At 39.0% G+C, this 24,239-nt stretch overlaps 1 protein-coding gene across 1 annotated transcript in view; it reads right to left on the reverse strand.

The window, feature by feature from the left end:
- Positions 1-24,239, reverse strand: part of LOC107707821 (fibrosin-1-like protein) — a gene marked incomplete at its 3' end in the record, with an annotated part of 343,126 nt that overhangs the window by 40,907 nt on the left and 277,980 nt on the right. The window contains exon 6 of the mRNA XM_016511913.1: positions 1,130-1,178. Coding sequence (XP_016367399.1) covers positions 1,130-1,178 — 49 coding nt within the window. The remainder of the gene's footprint in view (positions 1-1,129; positions 1,179-24,239) is intronic.

Below are 24,239 nucleotides of genomic sequence, written 5' to 3' on the forward strand. Positions count from 1 at the left end.
AACAGTTATGTCTGGAAGTCATCCACAGACATGAAAAAAAGGACTTTAATTTGGACCCCGACAGTAGTCACAAGTTTTACTCTTCCTCTGAGCTCGACTTGTCTCTTCTCACTTCCTCTTTTCTCTGTTTTCAGAGAGTGGGGGGCAAAGGCTCTCTAAAGGATTCATGCCGGGCATCAGAAGTGCAGCATTAAACTAGACAGCTCCTTCGCACTGTGCAACAAACAGAATTCGTTTCACAACTTAGTTCCCCTACAAAACCTGGATGTGAACCAACTAAAAAAAATCTTCTTGGGCCGACTTCCTACTGCTCTCAGCTAAACTTTTGCTACTACTGGAAACAGTAAAAAGTAGCTCAGATCCGCATTAAAAGCAAACCTCTACCAGCAGCCACTTGAAAACGAGTCAAAAATACAAGGAAACAAATAAGGATCCCAGCATTTTTACAGTCTCATAGGATTTTAACAGGCTTTTAGCAGGATTACAGAGCATTTGAGATTTGCTGTCTGGTATTGAGGTCTCAACTTGTAAACCCACCCCACCCAAACCTAACAACCCCGTTCTGATGAGGCTGATGGCCTATGACTTGCTTCTACCATATGTACTTCTACACATGTGCAACCTAACAAATGCAGCATTTGAAGGGAACCTGGAAAAGATGGGTATCTCTTTGTCTCCCAAGCACAAAAAACCCTTCAACATTTATGAAAAAATGAGAAAAACAGAACAGCACCATTCCGGCAAGAGGAATGTTACTCTTGTGGAAGAGATATGGATTGAAAATGAGCTCCTGGTGGCCTTTGGGAGCATACTGCATATTGTCAGGCTTTGGGGGGGAAACATTAACTTCAACACCAAAAACATAGCCTATCAACTGCTGCCTGAATTGAGAACAGAGCCTACTAGAATGCAAAATAAGGAGACAAGGGTTTAGCTGTATGAGTTTTGCTGTAGTACAGTATGCATTATGCAAGTATCTTGAATATTGAAATGACAACCCTGGGCTTTGTTTTCAAAACTTTGTTTATGAATGGGGTAAAAGGTCAAATCAAGCTTAATCATGTCTAAAACATCCAATGCAGGAGAAATGACATTACATAGCATCCACAATATATATTCATGCTCTTACCTTTAGGTGCAGTAGGCGAGAAAAGCTTCTCTGATCCTATATCAGATGCCTGCAAAACAGAAGTGAAACACAATTAGGCCATGTTCAAGTAAAGTTCCTTTTTAAACAACTGCTCTCATCCTCCCCTTTTTTGGGGGGAAATACAACAATATTGGGGGACACCGTTGTGCCAACCTAAAAATGTCTACCAACAAAGAAAGAACAGAGAAAGAAGAAAAACCAGAGGAGAATGACGTAAAAAGCCAACAGACAAATAAAACACTGTGCGAATGTTTAAGCGGAGCCAACTTGCACAATTTTCCACATCCTTACTCTTAATGATTTAACAAAAGAACACTGATGGATGGTGACCTCACAAATCCTACCCGCAGATTAGAATGGGGAAAAAAAGTAATCTCCCTACAAAGTGACTTAAGTGCTATGTAGACTAAACACAAGTACGCTTTTCCTTCCCCTCCACGTACCAGAGCGTGTAGTTTCTGGCAAGCAGCGAGAAAAAGAAAACATGCCATGCTCTTACAAAAACACACAGTCATTGACAGACAGGACATGGGGCTCTTAACGAAGAGAAAGAACTCTTAAATTCTTCACACACTATGCACAAGGGTGGTGAAGAATTCCGGCACACACATTCCAGCTTTTTCTTAGAATAGAACTATAGTCTATCAATACAAAACACACACTATGGATTTCATTTAGCAAGAGAGAGCAGACAGTCATGCGTTTACATATCTTCTTATTCTGAGCTTCATTTACCTATATTATTATCCCTATTATCATATGCTCATGCTAAAAGACAAGCAAGAAGAAAATAGCACTGCTGTAGAAAAGATTAATTTGAGAATGTGGTTACACTTTATTTTAAGGTGTCCTTGTTACAGTGTAATTATACATTTAAGTACCGAGTAATATTAATTAACTACATGTACTTACTATATGGTTAGAGTTACGGTTAGGGTTTGGCTTAGGGTTACTTGCATGTAATTGTGCATAATTTACTGTTATTATAATAGTAAGTACATGTAAGATGTATAACAAGGACACCTTAAAATAAAGTGTAACCAAAAATGTCACCGTCTCATTTTTATATGCAACATACTGTATGTGTAGTGTTTTCTGATTCTGCAAGACCACTGTTTGTCTGTTTGAATCTTCTGCAGACCAAGTTTCTAGCTCCATTAATAACTTGTTCTTTAGAATGTGTACTCAGTCTAATATGCAAAACCTCATGTGAGACCAGACCCACGGCGTGGCATAATTTCTGAGACCTCCGCTGATGTGAATCCTGGACTACATTAATAAAGAGCTCTATTTCAGCCCCATAATTCACTATGTCAGGGGACTAATTTTTCAGCAAGCGGGATTTTTTACTACACAAGCTCTCTGTGTCTGAGCGCTGGAACACTTTAGCTCACACACCCGTAGGATTACATGAAAGAAAAGAGGTTCAGTTGAAACTGGGCACGTAGCATATGCATAAGCCTCGGGTTTGGGCAAAGACTGTCATTAACGTCTGCCTGGCGCGCGACTTTAATGTTGAAAAGGAACTTTCAATACAATGATCCGTCTATGAAAGGTATTCTTATGAGAGCTTAAAACAAGAAAAGAGCTGCCAGAGAGATTAAAAAAAAAAGACATTTATGGTGGCTGCATTTCACTGTTTGTATTTTTTGCCAGTGAGCTCTTCTACCGAGCAGCCTTTAAACTGTGTCCCTACAGGCCAGAGGTCAAAGGTTACTCATAACAAATTCTTTACACTCTTACAACGCAGGGGGGCCGAGCGGTGATTAAAGTACAGAGTGATCAAAATGAGCAGGAAAGGAGAACGAACAAGAGAGAAAAAACAACGCAAAGACCCTGCTTGCTAAAGGAAACAGAGGGGCTATAACCATTTCAAAATTGAGGAAATTGAAGCCACATTGCTGGGAGCCAAACAGCGTTGGCGGGGCCACAGGAGGCCTGACCCGAGAGGACGTGTGATACTGGATCTGGAGGCAGAGAGGCCGGGCCTGGGACTCTGAGATACAAAAACTGCCCTCAGTTCACTTCTCCCATTGCACTCATTAACTACAGGCTATGATGCAGCCTCCCCGACTCTCACAGGAGGAAAACAGAGAGATGGACGGCCAGAGGAGGAGGTAGGGAGGGAGTTAGAAAAATAAAAAGGTCACGGCCATGTGTTGAGACCTGCTGCCTACAGTTGTAAAGCGCCACTGGAAGAACGAACGGGAAAGGGAAGACAGGGAGGTGAGGTCGGATTCGTTGCACCAAAACAGTGCTTTTGATTGATTGAATGTGTCACTGCTGTATAATAACACACATACACACACACACACATAAAACGTACGAATACCAAATTTCTGAAAGGTAGTGTATTTGGTGTTATTACACAGTACAAATATACCATGGTATTGCCATCACAATACTGAACATGGAAGACCAAGTTGCATCTTAATAAAAAAACTCATCAAATAAGTCTACTCCATGAATATAAAAATAATTCAATACTATATAAACAATTCCACTGAAATGCATCATAGAAGCAGTAATATAGCATAAGTAGACTGATTGTTTCCTCCTCACGCCTCTCTGTTCACCTCCGACACCCGCGGGTTCAGTGCCAGGAGAGGGTGGCACAGCGGAGCCACTGGAGGCTTCAGAGGAAGGTGTGGCACTGGTGCGGTGTCACGCTGCCAGACCAGCTGGCCAGATGCCATCAATGATCAGAGAGAGAGAGAGAAAGAGGGGCTCAGCCTGACCACACTGTCCTCTGATTAACCTGACAACAATGGGATGACCTCTACAACAGATTTTAGCATGTGGATCATGCCTGTGTTTTATCATTGTCACAGCAAACTCCTCATTCTTCCTCTCCTCCATCAGCAATCATTCCTCACGCATCATCTTTAGTCTCAGTCTCTCTCTCTCTCTCTTAAAGGGGTCATATGATGCCATTTCAATTTTTCCTTTCTCTTTGGAGTATTACAAGCTCTTGGTGCATAAAGAAGATCTGTAAAGTTGCAAACACTAAAGTCTCAAAACCAAAGAGATATTCTTTATAAAAGTTAAGAGTTAACCACGCCTACCTAAAACATGTTGTGCTATTTTCTCACTGTTTATGTAACATCATGTTGAAGACGGCCAGCTAAGGGCTGATAAACATCTCAGTCATCCCCCTCTTAAAACCAGCGAGTGCCACATCAACCTCAACGTTTTGCTTGTTTGTTCGTGTTGAGTTTGAAATGTGTGTGTTAATCTCGTACCCGATTGTGGATACGATACTGTGGGTGTGTGTTATACAATATATTATGTGAACTTGTACATAATGTTGGTGAACTGTAATTGTGTGCGTTTACTGTTCAGGAGCTCATCTTTCATAGACAGGAGGTTTCATTTAAGTTATATTCCATTTAATATTCAACTTTGTCCCAGATGCTTCTCCTAAAATTACTAAGAAAATAAAGAAGAAACAAATGAGACAATTGCTGACATACAGTAAGAGTACATAGCAATAAATATACATTATACAAGTCAGAGATTTCCCGGATATATTAATTATAATATTCATATTAGAAATTAAAAAACATAATATTTTATAGCTCTATACTCAATGCATGTAAGAGTATAAAATTTATATTATATAAATATAACAATATATAATATTATATAAATCTATCTATCTATCTATCTAATAGTAAGCCCCAATGTTAGTTCCTAATATTAGTAATTCTATTGCTTATTATTGATTATTATATAATATTTTATAGTTTTTAACAAAAACATGTCTCCAATATGGATTCATTAATTATTAAAAAAGTGGTGTGTGTGTGTGTGTGTGTGTGTGTATATATATATAATTCCCAATGTTATAATTCCTAGTATTATTAATTATATTCTTATACTTATTAATTAAATTATTGATAATATTATGTATTGTTGACATCTCTTCTGATCTCTTCCTCAAGGGAAGACTTGAATCTATGCCTGATCCAAGAAACATCTAAGAAGCAGGAGAGTTCAGCAAACGTTCTCCTTTAAATGTTCTCTCATGCACACCTTAGTTCCTCAGGACTGCGTGACTGCATGCGTGTGTGCGTTTGCCTGCCGCTGCACCCATGCAGTCATCCAGGCATACAAGCTCCTGCTAATGAAACTCCAAATTAATTATCTTCACTGTGTTTGTCCTTCTCTCTCCCATCTCCCTGCCTCCCTCTCTCTCTCCTCCTCTCGCTGCTCTGCTTAATGACCTCCTACATACTCGTTTATCATGAGCGCTGCTACATCTCTCCCCCTGCGCTCTCATCCTATCAGCCGCGGCGCAGACCGCCTCCAGTCAGAACAGGTGTGTGTGAGAGTGATTACAGCTCTCTGCCCTCTCCACTCCACAGGAGTGACACACACACACACACACACAAACTCCCACACCAGCGCATTAGACATGCATCTGCATCTAAAGCATCATTAAGATGATAATGTATTCCACTGGGTGACCGTGCAAAATTCAGGCCTACCCACAAGTCTGTGCTGCTCGCCGCGAGCGCCACACTCCACGTCAGCCGCGATTGGACGAGGGTGGAGAACGATTCCTCCGTCGAACTCTCGCTTGGCAACAACACGACGAGAACCTAAAGCGGAATCGCAGCACAGCTCCTGCGGTTTGCATATCTAAATCGCCCACAGTTCCTGCGATCCCATCTTCTCTGTTCCTCTAATTCACCACTTTCCTTGCAGTTACTTAATTTACATTTTTACCATCCTACTTGCTCGGATCTCTCTTCATTTATCTTTCTGTAGTAATCTTTCTTATCCAATGTCTTCCTTTCTTCCGTCTTTCTCGCTATAATTTAATCTCTCTTTCACGCACACATTTTCTAAATTTTTTTGCAATAGCTTCCCCCTGCTTTTGAGCATTCGCAGGCTGTTAACATAGCAGCCGGCTGGTGTGAAATACAAATTAGAAAGCTATCCGGTGAGCGTAGGGCAGACTGAGATCACAGGGGAGAGGGAGAGAGAGAGGGAGAGGGAGAGGGAGGTTAAAGATGTGTCGCATAGTAACACTAAAGCCAAACAGCGAGACAGAGTCACAAATCAGCTCAGTTGTGGTTGCCTCCAGGGTCTGACACATGGCCAGGAATAAAAACGTTATGAGAAACAAGGTAAAAAGCAAAGAAAAACAGTGTGGAAGAGCCTTCATACACACATAGTAAGCTCTGTTCCAAAACCTAGTGAGCTACCTAAATAGGGATCACCGATATGTTCCAAAGATCAATGCAGTGCCAAAGTAGAACATAACGCAGAATGCAAAGTAGATGATAGCAATATTTTTGTATGGTTTAAAAGCACAAAAAATTTTTTTTTATTAAAAAATAAAATAAATACATTCTTAAAAATCAGAAAAAATATTTTTTTTAATTAATTTTGATTTTTGAGACAAAAGCTAAATAATTAAATAACAATAAAAACAATACAAAATAGAAAAAATATAAATAATGCACGGATACTTTAAAATATACTACTTCTACTACTAATTATTATTATTAATGTATTTTAAATGTCCAAAAAATGATATGCACAACCAATTTGTATTATTATTTTTGCCTTCCGAAACAAAAACTCAATTCTATCACAATAAAAACAATATGCATTGTGATTTACAATTATAATAGGAATACTATTATAATATTATATTATATGATATATAACTAAATATATATATATATATATATATATATATATATATACTGTCAAATATCTATAAAAAATATTAATTCATTTTGTACAAATTGACTATTTACCCCAATATCACAACTTCAGTTTCATATGTAGGCAGTAGACAAGTTCACTAGGTTTTGGAGTTACAGACTCACACATATCCCAAGCAAATCATGCATTCAGTAACTTGGTGGGCTGAAAGAGAGACATTCAATTCAACTGTATTCCTAAAGCGCGTTTCATAATATTATCTCAAAGCAGCTTTACAAGGATCATGCCTTAAAACCAGTTAGCAAACCATGGGCAAATCCTGCTAAGGTGGTGAAGGTACAGAATAAGGAGCATAAAAAGCTGACCAGCTGTATAGTGATAGTAAGACAAAATTAAACTCCAGCACAAATCAACTGCTTGTGCTATGGCAGCTTTCTTGAAACCAGTGTTCCCATGCTCCTGGGTAACAGACATCAGCCACACAGGAACTGTCACGGGCCTCCTCGTCTTTAATGTGAAAGCAGGGGACGATAAAACGTGGCTTATCGGCTAAGGAATCAGAGCCTGTTCTTTAGTAGACACACTGCAGATACAGATCTTAGTCCAGGGTTTCTTACTCCTGCCAACACGACCGAGATAAGGAGAGTAGCAAAGAAAGAGAGCGAGAAAGAGATAAACAAGCTCTCATTCTGCTTAACCGGACACTTCCATTAGATGCTTATGTCATTCAATCCGACGAGACTCTTGAGTAGCCTAATATCGAAAACTCGACTGAAGCTGAGACAAACCAAGAAACAGAACAATCTGAATTAAATGTTTTGCACATTGCATATACCTACATGTTCATCGCTTTGCTCAAGGGTTTTCAAACTGAATATCACAACGTAGTACTAGAGGGTTTGAGGTCATTTAAAAAAAAAAAAGGTCCAGGTGGCAAAATATATATATTTTTTATTTCACACTTATTATATATCACAATAACACATTTTTTTTTGCAAATTATAAAATATTTGTATTATGTAAATAAAAATAAATTTTTCGCATATATTTTAATTTATTTTGTATTTAATACTGATCAATTTTTTTTTGCATACAGCACATCTGCATGTATAGCTTAACTCAAAGATGTTCAAACAAACAAGCGCTAGAAGTTGTATAAATTAGAGTGATTAAAAAAAAATTACGATGTTTTTTTTCCAGCTGTCAAAGTTAACTTAAGATATTTATTAAATGTCACACTTATTAAATAAAAATAACATTATTATAAAACATTTTTATTAAGTAAATAAAAATAAATATATTACAGATAATATTTTTATAATTTGTTTTAAATTTAATACAACGAAAATCAATCAATCAATCAAACAAACTGATTCTTTAAAAATATGTTGCTTTTACAATAGGACTAATATTTTTCTCACACAGTATAAAAGGGTCATTCTACATAAATATATAGCTTTGCATAAAATATATAGCTGCCTTGGCATCAAAAAGTTTGAAAACCCCTGACAACATGTCTTTCTACAAACATTTAGGTTGTAAAAGCTAGACAAGATCAAGAGAGAGCGGCACATTGAATGGACTGTACTTCAATCTCTCACAGCCTTATTTCCATTCATGTCAAATTAAGTATGACATACTCTGACTAAGGTGTGCGGTGCAGTCTACCAATTAAACGCATGCGATTCTCGCGGGACGGCTTGAAGCGCGATTCAGTGGCGCCCTTGTTCACCTTGTTTTCGTCAATGAGAACAACGTCTGAGTCATTCACTACCTCGGGCAATTATGAAGGAGAGCAGAGATGAGTTGCTTTTTTTTTTGCAAATCTGCTTCGCTACAAGGGAAACCCATCCAGGCACACTGAATAATTCATAAATAATAAAGGGTTTGTGCCCCTTGCTGTGCCTTCATCTGCAGTAGGTAGAAGAAAGACAAGGATGTTGAGGATTGTTCGGGTCTAGTTAGACAGGGAGCTCGGCGGTCGTACTACACGGAAGACCAGGGCCTGCTCTTTAATGAGAGGAAAAAAGGCAGAGCAAGACGCCCTGTTTTCATCCAACCATGAAGCCATGTGAATCTTACATGAATCATCTCCTTGTAAAAGCAAATACACATTGAGCCAAAACAAGCAGGCACCCTAACCTGAATCAAGGGTGCATTCAGAACCCAAAAACTCATTGCACTCTTGTAAGCGAGAGCTGAGCAGGATGCACACACTGTAAAAATTTACCATGAATTTAACGTTAAAAGACTGTAAAAATGCTACAGTAAAAACCTGTTAAAGGGTTAACGGTAATTTCCCCAACTACATATGGTGAAAAACTGTATTCGACATGACATGTAATTTTATGGTAGTACACTGTTTTTGTAAGTGAAAAAGACTGTATAATTTACAGTGGATAACCGTAAATTGACATTCCCAAAATCCCCTGCGTTACATTTCAAATTTGATGTTTTTTTGTTGAAACAACTATGTTTCTTATTTTTTTCTTATCAGTTGTGTACATTAGGGTTGTATGTCACATCTAATGTTGTTAAATTCATGTTTATTGCATAATTTCAGTTTCACGTGTCACCATGATGGTGTTTAGTGTTTGTGTGAATGACACTGTGCACCTTCTATATATGTTATTATTTAAAAGCGGTTTGTGATGGGCTTTAGTTCATCGTGCGCCACCTGCTTTTGGTGGTTGTCATTGTATTACAAAGGTACAAAACAGATTTCAGTACTTCAATAAGGTTGGTATATTAACATTATATCAGGTAATGAAATTACGGTATTTAACTGTAAATTTAAGTTAAAACCGTAAAACCTAAAACGTTGCTACCGTATTTTTTACGGTATAGGGTTGTATGTCACATCTAATGTTGTTAAATTCATGTTTATTGCATAATTTCAGTTTCACGTGTCACCATGATGGTGTTTAGTGTTTGTGTGAATGACACTGTGCACCTTCTATATATGTTATTATTTAAAAGCGGTTTGTGATGGGCTTTAGTTCATCGTGCGCCACCTGCTTTTGGTGGTTGTCATTGTATTACAAAGGTACAAAACAGATTTCAGTACTTCAATGGGTTGGTATAATAACATTATATCAGTTAATGAAATTATGGTATTTAAATGTAAATTTAAGTTAAATCTGTAAAACCTAAAATGTTGCTACCGTATTTTTTACGGCAAAATTACCACGGCTGCCATTTTTTACTGTAAATTTTACACATTTTTTTTTTTACAGTGCACAGTGGCCTTTGCACCACAGATCCACTTGATCTCTGACCTTTGAGGTGCTGCAATCACTCACACCGCCTGCACTGGAACCGCTTGAAATCAAAGCGGCTGCAGAGTCCTGTAAGCACATCAAAGCAGACAGGCACTTCCAGGATTCATGTGGGCGCTACAGAAAAGTTGTAGGTGAAAGGGAAGGAAATGAAAAGGCGAAGGCAGGGGAGGTAGAAACTAACAGCGTGCCAACGGCTAATCCCCCACAACCCCTTGCTGCACAAACAGACACGGAATGAGCTATATAAAAGGAAGCTCACAGTTGAGCCAGGCTCCTGTTGGGATGGGACGTGCCACATTAAGTGGAATTTATTTTTAAAGCAGACACCCCTGCTCGTGTTACCCTGCACTGTAACGCTATCCCTGTGTCACAGCCTCTCGGCGGGTCAACCCGGCTCTGCTCGTGCCTTTAAAATCACCTTAGCAGCTCCGCTGTCCTTAAAATAGAGAGAAGAGAGACGGATGAGGGATACCAGGGACACAGGCACCTGGTCTCATCTACTTCTCATCTATCTCAAAGGGACAGATCAGCCAAAACCGAAACGTCTACCATCATTTACTGCACACACCTTCATGTCATTTCAAACCTGCATGAGCTTCATGCTTCTGCACAAATGAAAATATTTTGACGAATGAATCAAATGTTTTTGTCCATATAAATGTAAAAGATAATCAAATCCAAAACCTATTTCCTTTCATTGTAGGAACAAAACAATTTTCTTTTGTTTCACAGAAGAAAGTACATTTTTAAAAGTTTTTTTTATTTTATTTAATAAAGTAAAATAATTCAAATTAATTACAATTATATCTTTCATTTAAAATTTTATTATTATTTTATTATTAAAACAATTTAATACTTCATAATAACTAAAATTATTTCATTATTATTATCATTATTAAAATAATAATTTAACAAATGTATTATTAATTAATTAAACTATATAATTCAATACTAATTTAATAATTTCTTTTTAATATTAAATTAGCTATTTAAATACATCCTTTATTTGCACCCGCAACTGTTTCTACACCTTGTGAAGAACCTGGTGACTTGACTCTTTTAGCGTCCATGTTTGGTCCTACAGTGTTCTAGCCCACCAACTGGATGTATCTGGAGCTCCTTGCAGCCTAACTGATGTCTTCATTCACTGCTAGGAAACTTGACTAGCGGACAGAGCTCAGGCACGCTGGACTGCCAGTTTATGGAGGGAAGTTTAGGAAGGCTCGCGGCAGCTGCCCCAGGCACATCACATTTATCTAACGCAAACCCCGGCACATTGTGCAGGGCTTCTTTTATCATCCCGGCCCCAGATGTGCATCGTATGATGGCATAAGGTGTATAAATAAACACCCAAGAAATGTTATTTGACGAGCGCTAGCCAAGCAAACCCAGCGAGCTACACGCATTCTGACAGAACGCTACACCCTATCCGTTTATCATCAAGCCAACAACTGCGCTAACCTTGTGAGAGAGATTATGGCTCTGGCTTTCACACTTACCGTTTAAACCTCACCCCTTCACATACCAGCGACTGAGTCAAGCTTGTGACAAAAGGCCCCCGGGTGGGGTTTTCAATTACATTCAAACTCTACTCACTGCAGAACTTGCGTCATTTGAAGCAATGTTAGCGGCGAAGAGAGGGGTCAATCACACTAGGCATGTCTAGAGGTCAATTATTTTGTCAGACAGCACTGTGTTTGCAACAAAAGCACAAAAAATTGCAAAAAGTCAATGTTTTTAGCTCTACTACGCTCAAGGTAATCTGACAGCAAATTGGGAATAACAATTGCATACTTTATAAAGCGCTGTGTACATATTTGCTCATGTTGTTACAGCCTTTTGTACTCAGTAAATACCTGGTAATTAGAGGGCTGTACAACCAAGTGTAATCTACTAACGCACACACACACACACACACACACACACACACTGTGTAAACCAGCTGAACAACACACCAGGGCCTCCAACTGCAAAACGAAAAAAGATCTTATTTCAACAAACACCCTTATTAGCTTTGAGACATTTTGTGAGAACTTCATTGAGCAAACACTGATATCAGTTGAAACGAACACTGCCAATTAGCACCTGTACGCAGTAAGAATTTCTGGAAAAATGCAATAAAGGTTTCGGAAAGAGCGGGCTGGCGAGGGCGTGTGTGGGCGCGGTTGAATTACAAAAGACCCGGTGGAAGAAAATTAAAAGTTGCTTCGGATGCCAAGAAAGCAATGCGCAAAATCGTTCACTTCGGATTAAAATATAATGAAGCAAGTAAATGCATCTTTGTCTGACATGCTACACTTTCAATTATTCATGTGGAAAGGGAGAGAGAGGGGAAAACAACAACTGGGAGGCACATGATGGCAAGGATGAATTTCTCTCTCTCTGCCTGTTAAAAGCTTTAATAGTCCTTGCGAGGCTCACAGCACCAGCTCTTTCTGCTAGGAATGCATCAATGAGGGGAAGTCGTGGCCTAATGGTTAGAGAGTCGGACTCGTAACCCAAAGGTTGCGGGTTCGAGTCTCGTACCGGCAGGGATTGTAGGTGGGGGGGGTGAATGGACAGCCCTCTCCCACCCTCCATACCACGACTGACCGAACCCCCAACTGCTCCCCGGGCGCCGCAGCATAAATGGCTGCCCACTGCTCCGGGTGTGTGTTCACGGTGTGTGTGTGTTCACTGCTGTGTGTGTGCACTTTGGATGGGTTAAACGCAGAGCACTAATTCCTAGTATGGGTAACCATACTTGGCCACATGTCACTTCACTTCACTTTCACATATTACATTTCTGGCTTATACCAATAAGACGATTAATTTCATGAAACGGCTGATAAATGGCCAGCATTACAATTCTATACCATTCTGTGTACTGTAAATGAATTTATTTTATTCTAAAGTCATTTTAAATGCAACAAGTGAACTTCGGCATCCCAATATTAAAGTACAGTATGAAAAATGGACATGCATTTTAAGATTTACTAAAGATTAGTGTATATATACACACACACACACACACACACACACAAACACACACAAACACAGATAGATAGACAAAGGGGTTTGTATAATATTAATATTTTTGTGTAAATCAAGTTTTTTGGATACTTTGATGAATAAAAAGTTTAAAGGAACGGCATTTATTTTAAATTTTGTAACATTATAAATGTCTTTACTGTCACTTTAGAATAATTTAATGTGTCCTTGCTGAATAAAAGTATTCATTTCTTTTAAAAAACTGTACTGACCCCAAACTTTTGAACTATATATAAATGAGATGAATAAATACATAAAATGATTTAAAAACCTGTCTGAAATTGTGCATCCATAACAATTAAAACAATTAACAGCACAATGCCAAACTGGTCATTTCTTTGCATCACTTCTCTGGCACAAGAACACCGTTCGGTCAATTGATTTGTTTCATATCAGAAAAAAAGCAAGGTTAAGCAGCTTATTACAGAGGCCCGTGATTGAATAAGCACAAACCATGTCTGGTCAATAAAACAAACCATCCTGCAGCATAACAATACTGTAATAGCATTTTAAAAGCAGATAAGCGTTTCCATACAAATGCCATTTCCCTTTATCTGTATCACTAGCGTATAAATCTCAAGTTGCAAACTTCCGAGGCTTGAGAAAACCCACCTGAGCTCTAATGCGAGATTAGTGTTGGTGATGCTAACATCCTTTCATTTGTCACTGGGATTATCCTCTAAGACTCAATCGACACACACTTTCCCTGTGGATCTACCCGAAATCGGATTGGTGAGTCGTTTAGACATAGTCCTGTTTGCATATCATGTCTACGGACATAGAGGAATTCCACTCAACATCCTTCCGGGATTGGCGGCAAATAGCAAGGAGATAAAAGGCGGATAATCCTGGAATGCCAGAATCCCTTAACCCATCATCCCGAATCCAACTGCGAGGCATCACTGACAGAAAAACCCTTCCGCGGGCAGAGATTCAGTGGCCAAGAGCAGATCCCCCTGACTCCAGAGTCCCCACTCTATCCTCACACTGCTTAAAAGCTTTACAGCCAGAAAGAAGGGGATTTAACTAAGTGGTAAAAGCAGTGAAAGGCCGGGGTGGGGGGCATGTACTGTACGTTTCCCTACTGAGCAACAAAAATGGCTCCACGATGAAAAAGCCTCCTAACGTGCAAAACCTCACCTCATACAAAGAGCTGGCTCATTTGAAACTCCAATAAATGAAAGGCGGTAAGAGAAGTCTTGTGATTTATGTGACGTGTTTAAAATAAGAACTGTAAAAGAGATGGTTTTCATGTGCCTTTTCAATGTATTGAATAGTTCTTGGATGTACAAACACGTCGAGTCAAAAACAGCGTGTGTTCGCTGCATGAATTATACCTCAAACCTCGCCTTGTTGACAAGTAAGCTTTACTTTCATGAGTGAAAAAGAAAACTGATAAAAAAAATCTTATATTGAGGGAACTATATTTAAAATACCAGTGGCCGGTTACATAGAATGCAAGGACTAGTCTTACAAGTTAGTAGTTGATCAGACTAGTTCTTAAGATACATAGAAGCTAAGTTCATGCAACAGGCCCAGAACATGACTATCACCACACCACCATCACTAGCAACCAGGGATGAGCAAAATTCTAAACTTAGGAAGTTGGAATTTAAATTGAATTGGCACACACAAGATGAAGTGCAGTTTAAATGGCAGTAAATATAATTTACTGTGAACATTACTGTGAACTGTAATAACATTCAGGGAAATTAAGGCCTGGTTTCACAGACAGGACTTAGACTAAGCCAAGATTAGGCCATAGTTCAATTAGGACATTTAAGTAATTTTTATAAATGTGCCTTAGAAGGAAACATTACTGCTGTGCATTTTGAGACAAAAGAAAGGCACTGATTTTTGTTTTTTAAAATCAGTCAGTGCAAGTTTCGTTCAGTTGAAACAGCTCAGACTTACATTTTAGTCTTGGACTAGGCTCAAGCAATGTCTGTGAAACCGGGGGAAAGTGTTTTACCACTCTGGTGTATAACATTTATTACAAGATTAAATTAGATATAAATTTAAAGGTGCAGTAGGAGATCTTGGAAAATGCTAACTTTAGCCTGATAGCACTGAAAGCGTACGTCCCATCCTCCCTGCAAATCGCCGTCCAAAGCCACACCCCCTGAACGCATGAACACGAACAGACCAGACAACCAGAGACAACATTACTACAATACATTATATGTCATTCACCGGCCATTCTCGCTCGGTCTGCACAGCGTACGTGAATGCGCTGATGACGTATCCTGTCTGTGCGAACCGGGTGCGCAGAGGTATGCAAATACACATGTTGACAGGCAGGTAGGAAAGTTTTTGAGGAAACCATTTCTTGGTCCTACGCCTTCCACAGAATATATAAATACAGATAAATAAATTTAGACCACTTAACGATTGCTATGCTGATAGGCTGATAGACATCACGAATTTGAGCCGGCATCGCGATGCACCTTGAACGTCGGCCAGCCACATCAAAAAACCCACCCAGACCCAGGCCTTGAACCCGCCCACCTGGAGGCCATATATCACCCAGCCGGAGCTGTGCTGAGAAAATCTCACTAGATCAAACAAATACCAGGAAGAGGGCAACTGACAGAAATACTCCAGGAATCACCTCTCTCTCTCTCTCACTCACTCTTTGCTATCCCTCAGCTGATGGTGAACAGGCACCTTGTGAGTTACGACCGAAAGCTCCCTGCGGGTAATCAGAGCATAACAGAAGTTCGCCCTGTGGAGTCGGACTGAACGGGGCCCAATTATATTTAGTGTACGTGGGTGTGCGGCACCTGCCAGTGCCCTTCAAACCCTCAGTACAACGCAGCACACAAATCAATGATAAGCCCACCGGGCTCCTTTTGCTCCCGACACCTCTCTGTCTTCGTCTGCCTTCCCTTCCCATTATAGCTGGCTGTCACTTGTTGGATTATTACCACTGCACTCTGCACCCGGAGTACGGAGAGGGGGTGGACAGAAATGTCTACCTCGTCTCTTAAAGTCAGCACTCCCTCGCTGAAATTTAACAAGATAACCCTGCGGAGAGCAGCACAGGAAGTATGAGACGGAGCAGAATGACAAACATGCATGTGTGCGCACAATTAAAAGTCACATTTTCATTCGGAATCTAGCTACAATTAGCCAATGTTTGGCTTATCTAATGGAACGATCAAAAAGCACTCTAGTACAGGACATTTAATTCAATAAAGCTTTTGTTTCTGAAACTGAAAACTTCTTACATGTGGCTTTGAAATTCTGCACAGCGCTCCGGATATCATGTTGAAAGAACACGCGTGGAAGCGTGAACCAAAACTTGACAGTTTTGACAACGTTCCACACCTCAGAGAAGTTTTGATTGGTTTACAGTGAAACAGCATAACAACAAACCCTCATGCAACATTTACAGTACTGTTTAATCTACTAATAATCACAGCGCATGTGTGGAGGAACACTTTTCTGACATGCACACACTTCCCACATCCAGATGTTGGGCATGGGTGCTCAGGAAAAACAGGTTGGATAAACACAGGGAGCTGGGAAATGAAAACAGTGCACATTAAATAAAATCAAGAAGAAACAGAAACATGAACAGGCCACTCGAGTTCTCACATATAATTTGTTTTTTTTGCAGGAGCGAGACCTGAAATTTGCCAAGACGAGCAAGATGACAGGGCACTGAAATGACATGAAGCAAGTCCAAAGCCGTGCAAAGAGTCCACTCTTCGGGCGAAAGCAGTTTGGAGGAGCTGCTAAACCCTTCAGATCGCTTGAGGCTGGGAGATGGGGATTTCCAGAATCTACCTTCTCAAGGCGCAATACAATGAAACGCCATATACAGCTAACAAAATACACATGGTTTTCAAGGGCAAATTATGTAGAGTTTCTCTAAACAGCACACTGTTTCAATTTCTTAATACAGTAAGTTCCAATATTTTGATGCAAAAAAAGATCAATTTCTTACTGATCTGAACAATCCCATATACAAAATATACAAAACTAACCAACTCCAATTAGGGCTGTCATAATGGCTGAAAAACTAAATTTGAATTTTTTACTTAAATATGATCAATATTCAAATTATATTTGAATTTAAAAGGCATAATTTCAGTTAGGGGGAAAAAAAGCTTTTGGCTTCTCTCCTGAGGCCACAAGAGGGCGCATCGAGCAAAATATTATGCACGTTTCTTCAAAGCATAATAAAATAACACGACTATCTTTGAAAAACGTGCATAATGTTTAAAATAATGTTTATAAACCATGTAGCGTCTGGACCACTCAAACACACAATATATATTTTGTTATAAAAGCATTAAAATGCAATGCCACTCACATCGTCGTCGCATTTCGTGCACCACTGATAAGGCCGCCTGATGCACACCTAAAATTCGAATGCAACGTTTTTTTATTTTAAATTCGACGAATATTCGAAATTCGAATTTTTTTTGACAGCCCTAACTCCAATATACAAAACTAATATAGCATAGCACAACAGCAACAATAAGTCAAATAATTTATGCAAACAACATTAAAATACGTAAAACTAAAATATTACAATAATTATAATATTACCTGTAAGCAATGGCATTGTTGTGTGTTATTTCTAAAAACTTACCAGATGGCGCCATTTATCTGTAAATTCAATGTTTAAGAACAGATCAAGCATGTATAGAGAAAAAAATCTGTCCAAATGACTTTCTACAATTGTATTTATTTTCATGCCTAAAATTCCCTGATATTTCCTGGCGTTGAATCACTGTGAGATGCATTAAAGAACCTATATTTTTAAGACTGTAGCTTAGAGTATTATCTACAAAGTAGACTAGTTGGCCACCAAACTGCATGAAGTAAAATTTATAGGCAGCAACACCTATTACACAAATAGCTAGCAGCTTGCCGAGCCAAGCTGTACCGCACACAGAGCCTGGCGGACGTCACGTATTACGGAGTGCGGTTTGAGCACCTATCTAAATAGTGGTAGTCTAACTAGCCCTGCACAGGCCACTGTTTGCACAGGCTCTCTCTCAGCTCTCTGATGTTGCCACAGTGCTAAACTGCACAGCTGTTGTGCAATCTGTGGCGGTGTTAATTACCCTAATGTGAACGGCAGCTTGTCAGCCCCACACTAACAAAGAGGCCTTATGGTTTTAATGTTGGCCATCTTTCGTTCGCCCTCCCCTTCTGCTTTTCGTGTTCTCTTTGCCCTTTCGCCATCTTTAACCTTCTCTTCTTTCCATCTCTGTCTCATCTTCATTCATCTCCCATTTCTTACTCTCCTTACCCTGGCAGACCACCCGCCTTATATTCTACACATCCCAGGAAAAAAAACACATCTAATGAAACCTCCCTGTGCAAATCTGCTTAGTAAGGAGAGAAAGCGGCTAAGGGACCAGATTAAACAAGGATTTAATCCAGTGCCAGTGAAAGGGCTTAAAAGGAAATATGAGAGCAGTGAATGGTAGAATGCAGATGCCCTGAAAAGAAGGGAAGGCGGTAAATCTGAAACAATCGCTTCACATCTGACTTAGCATCTGTAAAAGCCTCAGAGACCTCCAGCTAAGAGAGTGCCATTTTTCACAAAACTTCCTGGAACACTTTCATATGAAGAACTTTGTTTCAGTCTACTTTATCAGCCACTTTCTTTTCTCAATTTTAAACAGTTCTTTAAAAGAACCAAGAACATTTTAATAATCTAAAGAAACTTTTTCCATTATACAGAACCTTTTATCCATTGGAAAGTTCCCATGGATGTTCTTCATGGAACCATCAAAACTAATAAAATCTTTTATTTTTAAGAGTGCAGTTCCTGCAACGAATTTAGACCAATATGGCTTACTCTTTAGTCTCTTTTCTCTATTATTAGAGAGAAAGAACAGCTGGTAAACAGCATGTCTGGGTCGTGAGCTTCCATAATTTTCCACATCACACAAGGCACATTTAATTATGAGCTAAAAAGGTGACAAAAGACACACAAGTGCCTGACCAGAAAGCACAGCGCTGAGGAATGCAGGAAGAGGCCACATTTGGGAGAAATAAAATCTGCATTTGTTCTAGAATCAGTCTAAATCTCAATACTCACTCGAGAATCTAGAAACTCTGTCAGGCCTGCAAATAGAACCACATTCACATAGACCCACCTACACTCAGCATATACTCCAGATGCAACGCATTGAAGGTAGAGAATGAGACACCCTGCACAAAAGAGACAGGGCGCCTTTGGTGCGCCATTCTTTTATTGCACAAAAAAGCAAGGCTCTATGCAACCGCACACAATGGCTAATTGGAACGGGATCACACAAGATTAAAGAGCGGTCTCGGAATTATTCATCCGCCTGCCTCTGTGTTTGAAGTGTAGTGGCTGTGGTTAATCTGCAAGGCTTTGACAAAACAACAGCAGCAGCACAGCCGGCCAGCGTGACCCGAGCAGAGAGGATAACTCCCTGACATCCAGCTTTAGCGTCTCTGTGGCAGACAAACACAGTGTGCCGTGTGCACCGGGCCCCGTTCAGCTGCATCCGCTGTGTGCAGCCAGCTTGAAATCCAGCTCGCCCAGCCAGTGAGTCACTGACCTATGACTTCAGCAATACCTGGAGGTATTCAAAAGGCCTTGGCACGTTGCTGTTGTGTGCAAGCTTGTGTGAGCGTTTGACATTTAGCAGAAAAAAAATGACAGGAGAGAAAAAAACAAAAACAAAAAAAAGGATGAGACATTACAAAGCTTAGTGGGCTTTACCAAGTGATAAGACGGAGAAAAAAGTGAAAAATGGGTTATATTGTTATGGCACTCCATTGTCTGGTGATCTCGAAACTCAATGCATTTTACACATTGATAAGGTCAGTTCTATAAAGTAGAGTATAGCCTCACAGATAAATCACCTATTACTGGGGGGGGGGAAACAATACTAAAAATAAATAAATAAAACTTATATTATGCAATTATTTCTCCAATTTGAACTAGCTGGACATAAAAAAACATTGCAAAATAAATTTTGTTTGCCTGGCATCTAAACATCACAACAAACAGCAAAACTTTGCAAAATGAGTTAAATGTTGTTGTTGTTGTTTTGTATAGGGGCCTGCTGAAGTCTGCTTAGTCAAAATGACCACAGAAATATTGCAATATTACTAGAGAAATAATAATAAAAAAAAAAAAACTTTTTAAAAATAATGGGAAAAAAAAGAAGTACAATTGTATATCCTTATCAGAATAACACGTTGCTTAGGATAGTTTATCTTATATGAAAGCTAATGTACTCAGTAACACCCTTGATAACATTAACATTAAAAAAAAAATTCCTTATCACCAATATTAATGAATCCAGTTTACGGTCATATAAATCAAGTCACTATGGAGATTAGGCACAAACACACATTCCCCTTTCCTGCTCCGCGATTGACTACCTTTATCACACCTTACTCTTACAAAACTCCATTTATTTCTCCACGGAGTAAGAGGACTCAAGATGTTAGCTTTGTGCCGGAAGGTCTGTCATATCAGGCTAGGCTGTGATCTGCCTCGACTCTTATATTACAAATAGCTGACAGATTTTTCCTCACCCTCTTATCAGGACTGCCGAGCCAGGCCCCCGCGCCTGATAAGTGGAGGGTTTGAAGATACGAAGGAGGGAGCGTTTGCAAGCTAATTCCAGAGCTGCATCTGCGCAAGATTAAAGATTAGCCTCTGGCCACGGGGAAAAAAATGAAGAAATATACATTTGATTTGTCGGAGAGGAAGGTGAAGGCGAATGGGCGCCCTTTTAACACTCACTACAATACTGCTTCACTTACTGCGGTTTCATATCGCAAATAGTCTATGCTACATGGTGTAATGAAAGTAGAAATCAGAGTATAAATCTTTCAGACACAAAATCAACATATTCACCCACCAAAGTATAAATATGTGATCTTACCCAAGTGAATTCTGGGACCTCACAGCCACCTGACCAAGTCTCAAAAATCCCTGACAGTTCAGAGAGGAGGAATTAGGTACAGTAGTCTGGTGTAAAAGCTGTAAATCATAAAGCTGAGCAATGCGGCTATCAATTTGCTGCATTAAATGTGCATTCATAAAATATTATGCAATGCGAGTAACATATAATTATCATACATCAACACACGAAGCACCCGCAATGTAAAATGATGCAGCGCAAGCCCTAAAGATGATTTGTGAAGGTGGTGACGAGTATCTTAAATGGTCTCGATGCAAATCCTTTATGCAAATCTCATTCAAAGTGCTAATGCAGACTAACAACAAACCACCACAATCTCTGATCTGTGCTCTACCCAGCCTGAGGCAAGCTGTTTACATCACCATATGATGTTTCACGCATAACTCGAAATAGGCTAAAATTCAAGCTCTCTCGTATTTTGTTTCCATGTACAAATTTCATATCCAGACATGTAGCCAACTATAACAATTGACATCAAAACTGACAGGCTCAGGAAGCCCAAACACCTAAGGCGCAGCTTATATGCAAAGGACTTATGGGTAACCTTGAACGGCTGATTAGGTAGAGTCTAGATATGTAATATGAAATGAATGCAGCTCAATATACAATGCCAGAGCTTCACAAATGTAAACCATATGTGTAAAGAAACCGAAAGAAAGAATGTCAACGGGTCAATGACATAAAAGGAGAAAAAACGAAAAGTTCTTAGAAATGTCATCTTTGTATTGTGGATTCATACATTAAACAAACGTTTTCAACAGAAATACTGCCTACAAAAATCAAGTGGTGTAACCAAGTAAAAACTACTCGGTGTACACAACTTAAGCAGTGTTTTCAACATTTTCAAGGCATTTTATTTATTTATTTATTTTTGTAAACATTACATAATGTACCGATTTCATTACTTGTAAAAATGTATGCAATTTCTGAGCTACTCTATTTGACCTGAACAAAATGTGCCTCTTCACAAAAAGGTCAAATATATTTTCATAAAAATCAATGACCTTGAAACACAATTGGCAGGGTTTAAACGGGTCAATCATCATTTTACAACCTTTTTTGTAATTATTCTTGTCATATGACGAAACAAAATGGCTTCCTGTAGGTTGGTAATACCACACTGACATGGATTTGGCGGACCAAGGTTTTAAAATATTAATACTTTGCCTATTTTTTTTTTATTTAAAGAAATACCAATAAAAAACAATATTTAAAAAAAAAAAAAAAAATCCTCAGATGGTTACACCACCTAGACATTTGTACTTAAACCCCTACAAAATATGGCAAAAATATTTGTAATTCAGAAATTAAAAACAATGTATCATGGAAAATGTGTGTTCAAGTAGTTTTTGTTTTTAAAATTTGAATTTATTGCTGCATAATTTATTAGGCATAGACAAAAAACAAGCATCAAGTCATTGACCCATATGCAAAGCCAGAGCAACAAATTAAGTAAAGAAAAAAAGAATCTCAATACAAAAAGCCAGACATTGACCAATGTGAAAGAAATGAAGATTGCAGTTGTTCAGATGTTTATGATGCTGAATAACACAACACAAAGCACATACACACAATAAATGCATTAAAACCGAATAAAACACAATGACTTCAAGCAGTAAATCGCTTGTGATATCAATGCGTGAGGGGAAAAAAACACCTTCAGTCTCTAGAACAAAACCTGAACCTCTGTTAGATTCAAGCAAAACCTTATTCCTAAGACTTCAGACACATGCGGTGTGGTTTTCATTAGTCTTCCCCCCTCTTTTCTTATTAAAACAGCTTTTCAAAAAGACTGCGTTGATCGAATTATTGCATGCAAAATATAACAAGGTTTGAGAAGCATTCGAGACGCATGCATTGTCGCAGGCTCATACTTTATGGAAAACATCTTACCGAATTCTATATTAGATTCGCTTCCATCGGAGAAAAAATACTCGCACCGTTTTTACGAAAGGTGTCAAATAAAAAGCAATTCCGTTACATCCAGTATATATGCCTTGTGAAAGCGAAGGCAGATTTCTTTCGCCGAGCTCCCGTAGATCTCTACCGACTGAAGGCGCACAAGAAATACGAACCTGTCCCAATAATAAATCTTCAGAGGAACGTTTTTAACGACTGCGGTGGCGAAAGCTGTTAGAAGCGGTGGGTATTTTCAACGACAGATCAGACAGACTGATATCTGTTCAGCAATGAGTCATACATTCCTCACTCAGGTGAACAGAATCAGGCTTTTAGTCAAGGAAAGGTGAAGGCGACAGATATGAATCCCAAGTCGTGGAAGCTCCTATGACCGATCATTAACAATAGATCCCCAGCAGAAGAACCGCTCGATTTCACTGGCAAATACACCTCAGAACAACATTCCATGGATTTGGGCTCTTGGTAATCTCGTTGATCTCGAAGAAGTGAGCGAATCCATTCGTTTTCGACGGATCTGGAAGGATTTTAAAAGTCCCCACACGAACTGAGCGGCTCCGCTGCGCGAGGCTCTCCAGACGCGTTCGGGGAGCGAGTGATCCGCGAGCGAGCGCTGAAGTGCGCTTCAAGCGGCCGCTCCGCTGGGTGTGTTAAAAAAACAAGACCAAAGCAATCGATGTGTGAGAGGCGGAGTTCAATTCATACCAGCCGCCGCCTAATTCTTCTTCTTCTTCTTCTTTTTTTTTTTTTTTAAAGAATTAAATCTCATTATAAATGTCTTGTATAATTAATAGTTGCCTTTGTATATCCCAGTGTGATTTTATTCATCAAACAGAAAAAATAAAAAAATAAAATAAAAAAATGGTAACACTTTAGCATAAGGAACAACTCTCACTGTTAACTAGTTGCTTAATAGCATGCCTAATATTAACATACTGGCCATTTATAAGTGCTTATAAAGTACATATTGTGCATGAGCATATTCTACATCCCTAATCCTAAACTTAACAACTACCTTATAACTATTAATAAGCAGCAAATAAGGAGTTTATTGAGGCAAAAGTCACCATTAATAAAGAAAAGCTATATTATTTTTTTGCAAGCTCTTCCATCAGCAGCAACAACAATTTTCATTAAGAATATATATATATATATACATACAAAATACAAATTCAAAAAAATGCATACATACATACATGCATGCATGCATGCATACATACATACATATATATATACATATAT

The sequence above is a fragment of the Sinocyclocheilus rhinocerous genome, unplaced genomic scaffold, assembly GCF_001515625.1.
Source record: "Sinocyclocheilus rhinocerous isolate Xijiao unplaced genomic scaffold, SAMN03320098_v1.1 scaffold1256, whole genome shotgun sequence".
NCBI classification, from domain to species: domain Eukaryota; kingdom Metazoa; phylum Chordata; class Actinopteri; order Cypriniformes; family Cyprinidae; genus Sinocyclocheilus; species Sinocyclocheilus rhinocerous.